Source organism: Eubalaena glacialis, chromosome 10 (genome assembly GCF_028564815.1).
Source record: "Eubalaena glacialis isolate mEubGla1 chromosome 10, mEubGla1.1.hap2.+ XY, whole genome shotgun sequence".
In the NCBI taxonomy this organism is placed as follows: domain Eukaryota; kingdom Metazoa; phylum Chordata; class Mammalia; order Artiodactyla; family Balaenidae; genus Eubalaena; species Eubalaena glacialis.
In genome coordinates this window covers 105,201,174-105,215,962 of record NC_083725.1, presented here as the reverse complement: position 1 = coordinate 105,215,962, position 14,789 = coordinate 105,201,174, and the positions used below count along the sequence as shown (strand labels likewise).

The window sequence follows — 14,789 nt, the reverse complement described above, 5'->3', positions numbered from 1 at the left end:
ACGCGCAGCCTCAGTAGTTGTGGCTCATGGGCTTAGTTGCTCCGCGGCATGTGGGATCTTCCCAGACCAGGGCTCGAACCCGTGTCCCCTGCATTGGCAGGCAGACTCTCAACCACTGCGCCACCAGGGAAGCCCCGGAGGGGCCTGTTTTAAATCACATCATGGCCACAGGGAGGGCTCCTCGGAGGAGGTGACACTTGGGCTGAACCTTGATGGACAGGTCCACCCAGAGGAGAGCCATTGTGAGAGGGTTCCAGTCAGGAGGAAGTGCATGGAGGCCTGGAGGTAGGAAATTGCTCTATATGTTTGAGAAACAAGAAATTCCAGAGCGAATACAGCGTAATGATTAAGGAGAGAGTGTGACCTTTCATTCTTGATCATAACCCCCCACTCCTTCAAATTCTTTAACGATGCCTCATATGTTCCAAGGTCAAGTTTAAATTCTGTAGCCCTGAGCCCAGGCGCCTCGTAGATCTGGCTTCTCTGGCCTCCCCTTCCGTCACTATAGTGCGTCCACCTCCCATCAGCCGCGTTCTTTTCTCCACTCTGCCTTTCCTTCTGCCTGGGACACCGGCCTCCCTCTTCTCTACCCGTCTAATTCCCTTCCTGTGTTTAAACACCCAGCTCCTGCCACCTCCTCCAAGAACCTTCCCCAGTCGAGGGGATCACCCCCTCCATTGCGCCTCCACTGTTCTGTGATGATTGTTTGTGTGCCTTTCTAAGTGACTGCGTGATCCTTGGGGGCAGGAACCCAGTCTAATTATTCATGTTTGTGTTCCCTGGGTTTACCTGGTAGGCACCTGTATCTACGCTGATGTCTCCCAAACGTTTTCTGCATACTGGTCCTCTCTCTTGGGCTTTACACCCGTACATCTACCTGCCTATTAGATAAGATCCGTGCAATTGGCCTCAAGCAGTGGCTCTGGGCCCACAGGTGCACCTCAGAACCCCCTGGAGCCAGTTCATACTGCCTGGGGGTGACAACTGCTGCATCTCTTCCCAGCTCTGTGTGGAGTGATGTCAGACAGGTGGCTTGAAATCGGCCGTGGTGGGGTTATTTCCACCGTTAGAATTGACGAGTACTAAAATCAGGACTTCTTCCTTCTCCCCAAGAGTGAGTTGTTAAACATTTCCCAGCACACCACTACTCGGAGGGCTAGAGGGTTTATTAAAGCCCAGATTGCTGGGCCCACCCACCGAGTCCCTGATTTAGTAGGTCTGGGGTAGGGCCTGAGAAATTGCACTTCTAAAAGTTCCAGGGATGCTGAGGCTACTGGTCTCAGAGAATCAGAGGCCTACAGGCCCCTCAGAGTCATGTCCAAAACAAAAGTCATCATCTTTCCCTCAAACCCACGCCTCCTGTGTTGTCTGTAGGGAATGGCAGCGCTTTCCACCGAGTTTCCTCAGCCGGGAATCTGGGATCATCTCCCTCGGCTTCTGGGGCTCCGTGATCACCAGGTCCTGGCCGCTCTCCTTCATCAGCTCTCCTCTGATACTTCACCTTCTGATTCACGCCCCGTCTCTCCTTGTCTGTTCCCACACCAGCCTCCTGGGTGGGCACCCTGCTTCCATCCTCACCTGCTCTGTCCTTTCTCCACATCACCTTCAGCGTGATGAGATGTCAATCCCATCACGTGATTCCCAGCGTGAAAGGTGTCAATGGCTCCCCATTGATCGTCTTCAGGAGCGCTTCCATCTGGAGTCCTCCTCCCTCCCTCGGCCTTCAGCACTCACCTTAACTCCCCCGCCCCGCATCCAGGCTGGGCAGCTGTCTCTCCTCAGGGAATCCCTGCCCGCTCTCCTGCCCCATCACCGTGCTGCTCACCCCACCATCTCCCAATTGCCTCTACCCACCGGCCTCACCCATGTCACTGCAAGCTTACGAGGAAGGAACTGAATTTGTTTTATTAAATCCCTTTTCCTCTGTGCTTACCACTGAGTCTGGCACACGGTAGGCCCTTGCCTCGGCTTGGCTTGCGGGAAGAAGACTCTGAGAATTTTAGTGCAAGTCGTTTATTTGGGAAGTGATCTGAGGAAACACCAGTAGGGAGTGAGGAGTAGGATGGGGTGGTGGAAAGCCAGTAAAAGGTGTCTCTTCAGGCCAGTTGCCCCTGGGGACCACTGAAGCTCAATCTTCTGGGGATTCTGGGAGCAAGTGTAGAAAAGGCCTCAGAGTCATCTTACTCAAGGGGTATCTATCCACCAACACCCCATCTGTTGGGGCATTAACTCTCCAGCACTGCCTGCCCGTGCAAGGGCCAAATGGCTCCCCTAGCCAGGACAGTCCCCAGGCAGTAGCTGTGGGCACGTTGAAGCAGTGCTGAGGGCATATGGGCGGATACCGACAGCCCCCGCACAGTGCTCACTGTTTGGTATGTAGACGTGAAGAAGAGAGCATCCCAGCATCCCAGGGAGAGGTGACAGCATGTTCAAAGGCACTGAGGCCTGAAGGAGCCTAAACCATCCCAGCTTAAGGAGAAATAATTATTTCCCAAGAAGAAAGGAGGGGGGAGCTGGATGAAGATGGTCAAAAGGTACAAACTTCCAGTTTTAAGATAAAAGTGTACTGAGGATGTAATGTACCACACAATGGCTATAGCTAACACTGCTGTATGGTGTATCTGAAACTTGTTAAGAGAGTAGATCCTAAGAGGTGTCATCACAGGAAAAAACACGTTTTTTCTTTTTGTATCTATATGAGGTGATGGATAGTCACTAAACTTATTGTGGTAATTAATTCACAATATATGTAAGTCAAGTTGTTAAGCTGTACACTTTAGACTATATATATATATATATATATATATATATATATAGTGCATATATATATATAGTGCTGTATGCCAATTATATCTTGGCATGCTGTATGCCAATTATATCTTGATAAAAGTTTATCTTGATAAAACTGGAAAGGAATAAAAGAAGGAGGTGAGGAGGGGTCTGCATTAAGGGACCCACACTGGGGCCTTCTGAATGGACGCTCCCTGGGGGTGATGCAGACTTGTCTGGTGTTATGCACTTGGGGTGGGTTGGAGCTCATTGTCTGGGGCAGCGCTCCCCCCGGGACTCTGCTGATGGAGATGTTTCATATCCGTGCTGTCCAATACAGAAGCCCCATGTGGCTGCTGAGCATTTGAAATGTGGCTGGTGCAACCGAGGAATTGAATCTTTAATTTTATCCCATTTTGATGAATTTAAATGTCAGTAGTGTCAGTGGGCAGATTGGTTACTGGCTACCATCGTGGACAGTGCAGGTCTGTGGGCTCCTCCACCTCCCTGTTGCCTCTCCATCCTCTGCAGCTAGGACTCCGAGCTGCCCTGATCATGAGCATCCCTGCGCCTGGAGTGCCACGTGGTCTCCCCCTTCGTTTGGTCCTCAGATCCTCAGCCTTGTGTCCGGCTGCCACCTGCAGGATTTGGAGAGCAATGGGCAGAAGCTGGCCTGGTCCCTTATCCCTGGGTCCCCTGATTTTCACTAGCCTCACCCCAAGGCATGTGACTATAGAGAGACGGCCTGGTGAGAATGACTCTGGGCACATTCTCAAAACTCTTGGAGAGGCCTTAGTGGAGAAGCTCCAGGTTCCTGTCTGCCATCTTTATGAAGTTAGCATGTGGTAAGGGTCTGGCTGGGCCTTACTTTCACTACTGGTCTGGGCTTATTTTCAAATTATAAAAGGTACCTCCTTAATGCAGCTGGGCATTTTCAGAGAGGCTGGACTTTCTGTGATAGGCCCTTGCAGAGATTTTGGGGTTGGAGGGCATGGAGGAGGTAAACTCTAGACAAAATGCGAGTCTGCTCTGAAGCCAGCGTGTCTGGATGCCCTTTTCTATTTCATCCTGTATGAAGGATAAAATTCATGTCTTTCTGTAGCAATGCTTCTCACACAGGGGTTCGTGTCCCCCAGGGGAAGGTTCCAGGTTTCTTGGAGGTAAGGTCATATGTAGTGTAGAGCTGGCCTCTCCAAACGTCCAGCCACACTGGAATCCTGCACCTCCAACTCCAGCGCATACAAAGGCAGGATATGATATTTTAGAATATTGAGCAAACTCAAAATCAAGAAATTACCAGGTGCCAATGATGGAATGGGAACTGGCACTGAGAATTCCTACGGGCCTGAAGAACTGTGGTCTTGGGTCCCCCACAGGGACAGGGATAAGCCCTCACGGCCATGATTGATGGAACCGGACTCTGTCTAAGGCCAGGAGCAGGGACAAGACCCAGAGCAGACAGCCCCTGTCCACCAGGTAAAACTATTAGGACCTTGAGCCTCCTACCTGTGGGAAGGTAGGGTCCTAATTCACACTCTCCATACAGTGTGGAAACCCCAACTTCAGAAGCTAACAAACGTGTTGACCTTATGGGGTTTCCAGTAGAGGCCACTTCAAAAACTTCTGCGGAGGGAGGTGTCTTCAATCCCAGGTACTTGTGGGATTACCTCGAATGTTAACTCCTGCTAAATAAGGACAAAAAATATAAAATATATGAGGAAGTCTAGCATCACTCACTCGTTCATTCATCCATTCATTCAGCAGTTTCCTCTGGACACCTACTCTGTACCAGGGGCTAGAGACACATCAGGGTACAAAACAGAGACAAATCTTGCATCGTTAGAACATATGTGTGGGAGTGACAGACAACAAATAACTTACACAGTAGACTCAATAATGGTTAAGAGTTACTGGGAAAAGTAAAGCAGGAAAGGGGATTAGGAAATCATGGAGGTAGACGTGGAGGTAGAATCAAGGTACGAAATTTCCATCACCCCAAAAGACTCCCTCACTCTGCCCCTTCATAGTCAAACACCACCCTTAACCCTGGGCAACTGTTAATCTGTTCTCCCTATGGTTTTTCCTTTTCCATAATGTCATGTAAATGGAATTATACAGTCTATATAGCTTTTTGAATCTGACTGCTTTCATTTAACATAGTGCACTTGAAATTCATTCATGTTGTTGCATGAATCTGTAGTCCATTACTCTTTTTTTTTAAAGCTTTTATTTTATATTGGAGTATAGTTGATTTACAATGTTGTGTTAGTTTCAGGTGTACAGCAAAGTGATTCAGTCATATGTATACATGTATCAATTCTTTTTCAGATTCTTTTCCCATAAAGGTTATTACAGAATATTGAGTAGAGTTCCCTGTGCAATACAGTATGTCCTTGTTGACTATCTATTTTATATATAGTAGTTTGAATCTGCTAATCCCAACCTCCTAATTTATCCTCCCTCCACCTTTCCTCTTTGGTAACCATAAGTTTGTTTTGTCCACGAGTCTGTTTCTGTTTTGTAAATACGTTCATTTATATCATTTTTTGTTTTTAGATTTCACATATAAGTAATATCATATGATATTTGTCTTTCACTATCCGACTTACTTCACTTAGTATGGTAATCTCTAGGTCCATCCATGTTGCTGCAAATGGCATTATTTCGTTCTTTTTTCTGGCTGAGTAATATTCTGTTGTATAAATATACCACATCTTCTTTTTTCATTCATGTGTCGATGGACATTTAGGTTGCTTCCATTTCTTGGTTATTGTAAATAGTGCTGCAGTGAACATTGGGGTGCATGTATCTTTTGGAATTGTGGTTTTCTCTGGATATATGCCCAGGAGTGGGATTGCTGGATCATATGGGAACTCCAGTTTTTTAAGGAACCTCCATACTGTTCTGCATAGTGGCTGTACCAATTTATATTCCCATAATCCATTACTCTTTATTGCTGAGTAGTATTTCATCATTTATTCACCTGTTGGAGGACATTGGGATGTTTCTAGCTTTTGGAGATTATGAGTAAAGCTGCAGTAGACATTCACATATTGATTTTTGTGTGAAGATAGGTTTTCATTTCTCTTGTGAAAATAATTCAGCAGTCGTTTTCCTGTTGTAAATGTATGTGTTGAGTTCTTGCTATGTTCCAAGATTATTCTAAAAGTTTCCCACTGGATAAAACTCACTGAAGCCTCACACCAACCCCATAGTGTAGGAGCTGTTGTTATTCTGATTTTAAGAATGGGAAAACCATGACTGAGATTAAGTAACTTGCCCAAGACGACAGCAGGGAAGTGATGGAGTTGAGATCTGAGCCCAAGTAGCCTCGTTCTAGAGCCAGCACTCCCAAACACCATGCTATGTACATCCATTATCCCATTTAATCCTCCCAGCTACAAAATGAGATAGATGATGTTATCCCCATTTTACAGATGAGAGAACCAAGGCTCACAGGTGAAGTAACTGGTTCATAATCACACGTATGTGGTGGAGTTCAGATTCAAACCAAGCTCAGATTTACCTAAATTAATGCACCAAGTTAGTGCTCTTAGCTGCTCTCCTACACTTCTTCCACATGTAAATTATTTCTAGTAAGTACTTCATTCTTAACTGTTCTCTAGTTGCTTTCAGGTGTGTTGATCTTGTCTCTTCTATATGTGTTCTCCTTTGTGTGTCACATGTCTGTGTCTCCTAGCGCTGAATGCAGCACCCAGTATGTAGTAAATACTTAGTAAATGCTGAATGAATGACAAACAGTGCAACTGATGTGTTCCTCTCCTTCCTGCTGTTGGAGTTTGGAGGGCTTTCCAACCATATCTCATGGTTTTTTAGGAAACCAATCTAAGGGAAACAAAGTATCTTGCTTCTCTGCAATGGAACTTGCAACACACACGCACACACACACGCCTCAGACTCCCTACTCTCAATCTGGCTACTAGGCTGATAGAGGAAACCCAGTCTATTTCACTGCCCAAGAGCCCTGCACCACTAGTTAAGGAGAATGGGGCCAGTCTGGTGGGGCCAGCTTTGTGAGGATAATTCCCCTTTCCTGGATCCAGTGACTCTACTCAAGTCTATGCCTGTTGTTATCTTTCAAGCAGTGGATGAGTCAGCAGCAGGGGAGACTGGCTTCTAACTTCAGCTTTTGTGGTTCTCCTAACGGTCAGATCTAATCCCATGTTTTCCTTTTCTGTGGAGATGCAAACAGGCAAGTCCAGCTTTACCGAAGAACATTTAATTCAGCACCTATTGATGTTCAACACTGTAAATGAGTCATTAGACATGGCTTCTTCCCTCAAGGAGTCACAGTCTAGTTAGAGATAAGACTGAGAGAATTCGAGGACACAAAGTCTACTCCTGAATGTTGAAGACCCAGAAACAGAGGTCTCTGATGGCTTCACTGTCCGAGTCCCCTAGGGTGGTGTAGCCTCTTCCAGGTGTACAAACCTTGGTCTGGACACTCCAAGCAGAGCCCCCCTGCCTGCCTTTCCATACTTTTCTTCTGCAACTCATTTTACATTCCACAAACATGTATTGAATACTTACTATGTGCCAGGCACCGTGCTAGCCACTGCAGGTGATCCCATATGGTGGGAGGATAGAGTGTGGGTGGGGAAGGTGGTGAGAGATGAGGCAGGGTCCAGATCGTGAAAGTCATCATAAGCAGAGCCAAGAACTTTGGGCTTTGTCCTGGTGGAAATGAAGAGCCACTCCCCAGCTTGCACTTGAAGCTACAATTTAGTGTTTCCCACATGCACCAAACTTCCCCATTTCCATGTCTGGGATTATGCTGCTGCCACTGCCTGGATGCCAACTCCTCCCACTTCTCCCCCTTTTTTCACTTACTTAATTCCACTGGTTTTCAGAAGCATTGTCCATGTGTCACAGGATGCCACGTACCTACAGCACCTGTGATACCCCTTTGGTGACACTCATCACCTGTAGGGAAATGAGCTGACCATGTTTCTTTTTTAAAAAAACTGAAGTAGAGTTGATTTACAATGTATTATTTCTGGCGTACAGCAGAGTGATATATATATTCAGTTATATATACATATATGTATTCTTTTTCAGATTCTTTTCCAGTATAGGTTATTACAAGATATTGAATATAGTTCTCTGTGCTATACAGTAGGACGTTGTTGTTTATCTATTTAAAAAATAGTGGTTTGTATCTGCTAGTCCCAAGTTCCTAATTTATCCCTCCCTGCCTCTTTCCCCTTTGGTTACCATAAGTTTGTTTTCTATGTCTGTGAGTCTGTTTCTGTTCTGTAAATAAGTTCATTTGTGTTACTTTTTAGATTCCACATATAAGAGATATATGATATTCGTCCGACTTCACTTAGTATGGTAATCTCTAGGTCCATCCATGTTGCTGCAAATGGCATTATTTCATTCTTTTTTTATGGCTGAGTAATATTCCATTGTATATATATACCACATCTTCTTTATCCATTCATCTGTCAGTGGACATTTAGGCTGCTCCATGTCTTGGCTACTGTAAATAGTGCTGCAGTGAACACTGGGGTGCATGTATCTTTTTGAGTTATGGTTTTCTCCAGATATATGCCCAGGAGTGGGATTGCTGGATCATATGGTAATTCTATTTTTAGTTTTTTAAGGAACCTCCATACTATTTTCCATAGTGGCTGCACCAATTTACATTCCCACCAACAGTGTAGGAGGGTTCCCTTTTCTCCACACCCTCTCCTTTATCATTTGTAAACTTTTTAATGATGGCCATTCTGACCAGTGTGAGGTGATACCCCATTGTAGTTTTGATTTGCATTTCTCTAATAATTAGTGATTCTGAGCATCTTTTCATGTGCCTATTGGCCATCTGTATGTCTTCTTTGGAGAAATGTCTATTTAGGTCTTCTGCCCATTTTTTGATTTTTTTTTTTTTTTTTTTTGAGTTCTATGAGCTGATTGTATATCTTGGAAATTAAGCCCTTGTTGATTGCATCATTTGCAAATACTTTCTCCCAGTCCCCAGGTTGTCTTTTTGTTTTGTTTATGGTTTCCTTTGCTGTGCAAAAGCTTAATTAAGTCCCATTTATTTTTGCTTTTATGTCTATTGCCTTGGGAGACTAATGTAAGAAAACATTGCTACAGTTTACCTCAGAGAATGTTTTGCCTACGTTGTCTTCTAGTTTCATGGTGTCATGTCTTATATTTAAGTATTTAAGCCATTTTGAGTTTTTTTGTGCATATGGTGAGGGTGTGTTCTATCTTCGTTGATTTACGTGCAGCTAGCTGTCCAGCTTTCCCAACACCATTTGCTGAAGAGACTACCCTTTCTCCTTTCTCCATTGTGTATTCTTGCCTCCTTTGTCGAAGACTGACCATAGGTGTGTGGGTTTATTTCTGGGCTCTCTACTCTGTTCCATTGATCCATATGTCTGTTTTTGTGCCAATACCATGCTGTTTTGATTGCTGTAGCTTTGTAGTATTGTCTGAAGTTTGGAAGGGTTATGTCTCCAGCTTTGTTCTTTTTCCTTAGGATTGCTATGGCAATTCTGGGTCTGCTGACCATGTATCTTGTCTCCAATCAGATGCTTAGATCCATGTCTAATAAATGTCTATATCCCCTGCTCTTACAACATATGGGCCTGGTGCAAAACAGTTGCTTGATTAAAAAAAAAAAAAGTTACTGAACTATTGAATTAATAATGGTGGACAGACCCAGCAATACCCTAAAGAAGCTACAGAAGCATCAAGGAGAAGAGACTGGAAATTGAAAGGGAGAGGGAAGACTAAATCAGGGACAGCTCCAGAGGACATGTGAAGCTGTTCTCACTTAATCTACAGAGGTACTGTCTGGTCTCTCAGCTCTGCCCGAGTCACCCATTGCTCCTGATCCATGTAAAACACTTTGAACAGGGACAGGCACACACTATGCAACCGATAGATGTTATCTTCTTATTAGCAGACGTCTTCAATCCTGCCACCAACTCTTTTCCCAGTTCTAGAAATAAATTAAGAGTTGTATTCTGTTTCTGGACCCTGATTCAAAAGCTTGACTGCTTAAGAAAGTGAGTCCTAGCCTGGAAAGTGAGGAGTTTGCCCTATGAGAGCATTTAATACAAATATCTGAGGAAAATTTTGTCCTTCTGTTTTTTGCTTTGGTGGATTTCTTTCATTCTATCTTACAAGTCACTAACTCTCTCTTCAGCTGTGTCTAGTCTGTTTAACCTATCCATTGAGATTTTTATTTCAATAATATTTTTCACTTGTAGGAGTCCTATGTGGTTCTTTTTCACCATATCTACCTGCTCATGTTTCTTTCTTTCTTTTTTTTGGCTGCCTTGGGTCTTCGTTGCTGCGCACGGGCTTTCTCTAGTTGCGGCGAGTGGGGGGCTACTCTTTGTTGTGGTGTGCGGGCTTCTCATTGCAATGGCTTCTCTTGTTGTGGAGCACGGGCTCTAGGCATGCGGGCTTCAGTAGCTGTTTCTCGCGGGCTCTAGAGCACAGGCTCAATAGTTGGGGCACACGGGCTTAGTTGCTCAGCGGCATGTGGGATCTTCCTGGACCAGGGATCGAACGTGTGTCCCCTGCATTGGCAGGTGGATTCTTAACCACTGTGGCACCAGGGAAGTCCCTAACCTGCTCATGTTTCATAATCTCTGTTATGTGGATGCTAGTCTTTCTTTTAACTACTTGAACATTTTCAGCATTCTTACTTTTCAAATTGCTCTATTATTTCTTGTACATTAGGAATGAATTCTGTTGTTGGGCATGTGAACTCTTTGACCCGATAACACTGGAATTCCCCAGTTCTGTCTTTAAATCTGTGCTCTTGTCTATATTCTCTCATGTCCTTAGTGATCTCATCCAGTCTCATGGGTTCAAATACTATCCCCATACCTGTGACATCCAAATTTATATCTCCAGCATAGATATCCTCTATTAACCCTCATTTATCCAACTGTCTACCCAATATCTTCACATGGTCTGTACAAAACTGAATTCCTTAATCTTCCCCACAAAACTCTTGTCTAACTTTGGTCTTCCCATCTGAGTTAATAGCAACTCCCTCCTTCTAATTACTCAGGTCAAAAAATCCTAGAGTAATCTTGACTCCTGTTAAAACAGGTCAGATCATGTTATTCCTCTGCTTAAAACCAGTGACTTGCAATGACATATAAAGCCCCACAACAAAAATAAACAAAACAAACACCCAAAAAGCTACACAATCTGATTCACCTCTCTGGCTTCATCTCCTAATATTCTTCCTCTTGCTTACACCTCTTCAGCCAAAGTGGCCTCCTGTGTTTTGAAACATTCAGTATGCTTCTGCCTTAGGGCATCTACCTTTGCTGTTCCATAATGCCATGTAAATAGAATCATATAGTACATAGCCTTTGGAGTCTGACTTCTTTCATTTACCATATGGGGGAAAGGGAAAAACTACAGAAAGAACAGATCAGAGGTGGCCAAGGGTTAAGGGTGGTGTTTGTTTGACTACAAAGGGGCAGAGTGAGGGAGTCTTTTGGGGGTGATGAAAGTTTTGTACCTTGATTGTTGTGGTGGCTGTATGACTCTATGCACTTGTCAACATTCACAGAACTGTACACTGAAGAATGAATTTCATTGTATGTAAATTTTTAAAAAAGCAAAACAAAAATCACAAACAACGGTTGCAAGTTTCAGGAAAAACTAAATGCAACATTGTGGAGAGGTGGGGAAGCAGGGAATACACTCAGACACACACAAGGATCCTGAGTGAAAAGAGGTTCACTTTATCCAGCAATGAATGAGCTGCTTCTCAAAATACATCTGATATAAAACTGTTTGAAGTTAGCTGGACTCTAGCTGCATAAAAGACAGAAGGAGAGTTGACAGGCATGTCTGATTGCTCACCTGCTTCTAAGAAATTACAGTCTCTGCTAGAACCAAATGCTCCAGGTTTAGTGACCCAGTATTTGAGATGACTGGTGTCTGATAATGTTCTAGGAAACCCTGTGTTCAGTGGAGTCCTGTCCCAAAGGGAATGCTCAGTTTCACACTGGTACAACTCTCACCAAAGCTCCACGAAGCTTACTTCGACGAACTTTAGGATCAGTGCTCACCAGAGGGCTGACTTTGTGGTTTAGATTATTCTTCCTTTCCCAGGAAGGTCAATTATCAACTCTGAACATCTGCTGACTGTGCATCTTTCCTGGTCAAATGTATCGTGTTAATAAAGTTCATCAACCATAAAACCTAGTGATGGATTGTTTCTCCCCTCACCTTGCTGTGGTGGAAAGAAAGAAAGATAAAGACAACCTAGGACGTGAGAAGATCTGACCCAGAGTTATAGTTAGGCTTCAGAGCTGTCCAAATGAGCCTGGTTCTATAAAGAAGAACCACACCACAGACCTATTCTCATAAACAACTTTTATTTTTGTCCTCAGTATGTGCCCTTGAAGACTCCCAAATGCCTGGATTTTCTGACTCTCCTTGGACCAGAGGTATAAGCATTGTACGAACACTCAACCTTGGCTCATCACTCTCCTGAGGGGCTAAGTCTGAAGGCCTCAGAGAGAGGGAGCTGACACTCATGCCTCGTTCCAAGAGGGGTAACACAGTGAACAAAGAATTAGTAAAACACAGACTCAGTCTGTAGAGGGCTTCAAATATACATATTCTATATATATAAACCTGTTATATAGGATTTCAACTTATTGGTTTCCTTGTGATTTGTAATTAAAGTACAAATGATATCGATGTTGTACACTGCTGATTTCCCCTTCTCAGCCCCCCTCCCTCCCCAACATAAATAACATCACAAAGGTCAGGTGATCCCTAAGAGTTTTTGTTGTAAATATTTTGTTTTTAAAATCAATCATTTCCCCTTCCTCCCCTGCAAACTACCTGTGAGAGTTGGGATCGGAGCAGCATGGAACGGACAAGGCTGGGGGCAGCATGGAGACCTAGTGGGGAGAGCGCGGAACATTGCTTCTCACTGACTGGCACCAGATGGGCTTCTGCATTTCCACTGACAACAGAGGCTACGACGGGAAGCAGAGAATGTGCGATGCGGTTTCGCCCTCCGGCCGAAGTGGAGGAGGCTGGCTGGACCACTGAGAAAAGCCCTAAAGGCATCGAGGTTTTGGAGACCGAGCACAGCTCCAGAAATGTCTTGGCTCAGTATTTACACGATATCTTTAGGCTGCATTTTCCTTTTAAGAAATTTATGTTTCTGAGGTTGGCTGGGGGAAAGAAGGAACTTAAAAACCAAAACAAACCAATTCCCACATATGTAAAAGTCCTGTTATATGTCTTACTCAGTTACTGTCACACACATCATTAAAAGTAGATACTGACAATGATTGGTTTCTTATTCCTTTTTTGAAGAGCATGAGAAAAGAGAGACAGGAGAGAAGGGAGGAGTGAGCTAAGGAGAGCGCCGGCCTTTCTTCAGAATTAAGTGACACTGGATGGTCTGGATTCGGTTCTTGGCCGGGACAAACTCGGGCTGCAGCTTCAGTGTAGATTCGTACCACACCAGTGCTTTTTCAAACTCTTCCTGTGAGGGGCAGAGGGACAAAAGTGAGAGGGGTACTACCACCAGACTAAATATATATGGTGACTTCTTTTTCTTTTAAAAGCACATCTGTGGTAGTGACAATCCTGCAGTATTTTCTCAGTGGATCTAAATCTCTGAGGAAAACTCTGAGGTCTGGAGGAAACAACTACCTCCAGCCCCAAGGTATGAGGTAACAAAGAAAATTATGGCAGAGCCCAAGAACCGGAGGGAAAGGGGAGATCAAGTTTACAGAGGTTTGGCCCAACAACAGGAGTAATTGTGGTAGCGACAGTAAGAACCAACATTACTGAGTACCTGCTGCGTGCCAGGCACAGTGCTAGGTGCTTTATGGAATCCCTTCCTTTAGTCCTCGCAGAAACCTCTAGAACTATGTCTGGCAAAAGCTTATTTTGCATCTGCCTGAATTTTCTACTGTTAACTGGAAAGATGGAAGTCATGTCAGGTATCTCAATTAGACTTGTAAATTCTGAAACAGTTTCTTATTCTCCCTAACACTTGAAAATACGAACACGGTTTGGAAATGATCACTGCCATAGTGAAGGCGTTAATCTTTTACTTAGACTAATACTCTCAAAGAAGAGCCCAAATCTACTGCTTAAATGGCTCCTTCTGGCCAAATGAGCGGCAGAATTTCTCATTCACAGCAGCAAATTTTGCATTTACTGGGGATGAAAATAGATTCTTCAATTTTAAGAAGCAGAGAGGGAAATCTGCACATTCAGCAAGACTTACCTGGCCAAAATTATATTTCCTGCCTTTGAAGTCACGGATAACACATAAAACTTAGAGCCCGAAGCTGCTCATTCTATTAACCTTTACTGAGAGTACCATGGGAAGAGCCCCATGTGGGACCCCAAGCTTTGGATGAAAGTGGATGGCACAATTCTCGTTAAATTCGGCTATGACAGCTTCTGGGGGACCCCTGGGACTTTAAGTTCTGAAGTTGGTCCTTGTTCTGAACAAGATGGCTTTGCCATTTTATCTGTAAATGGTATCCCATGAAACTAGTGGCATTACATCATTCATCAAAGCTTCAGTGAGCATCTACTATGTGCCAAACCCTGTGAAGTGCTAGAACAGGGAGATGAAGAGGAGTCTCTTTCCTAAGGAGCTCCTGGTCTAGGGGGAGAGACTAATACTTGAAACAAAAATTATAAAACAAGGTGAAAGTACAAGAGAAATCTGCACAGGGCATCATGAGTGCAACCGTAGGGACCTAGCCCAACCTTGCAGTAAGAAAGCACGAGAGTGTGTCCGTCCACGTGGAGGGTTAGGTAAGGTTTCCTGGAACAGGTGACGTCTCTAGAAAACTGCAGGTAAATCTGACTCTATTACTGTTAAAAACTCAAGGTGAGGAACTACATAGTTGCAAATACGTGGATGAATTTCCTGTATTATTTTAAAAACTCACAAACCCCTTACCTATAAAATATACCTTTGGTGGAGAGCTAACAATTTTAGACGCAAAACTTACAGGAAACTG

The 14,789-nt window shown here is 44.1% G+C and overlaps 1 protein-coding gene across 1 annotated transcript in view; it reads right to left on the bottom strand.

The window, feature by feature from the left end:
• Positions 1 to 12,138: 12,138 nt before the first annotated feature.
• TTC17 (tetratricopeptide repeat domain 17) overlaps positions 12,139 to 14,789 on the bottom strand; it is a 157,286-nt gene continuing 154,635 nt past the window's right edge. Inside the window, exon 25 of the mRNA XM_061203268.1 lies at positions 12,139 to 13,285. Within this exon, the coding sequence (XP_061059251.1) occupies positions 13,154 to 13,285 (132 nt within the window). The 3' untranslated portion in view covers positions 12,139 to 13,153. The remainder of the gene's footprint in view (positions 13,286 to 14,789) is intronic.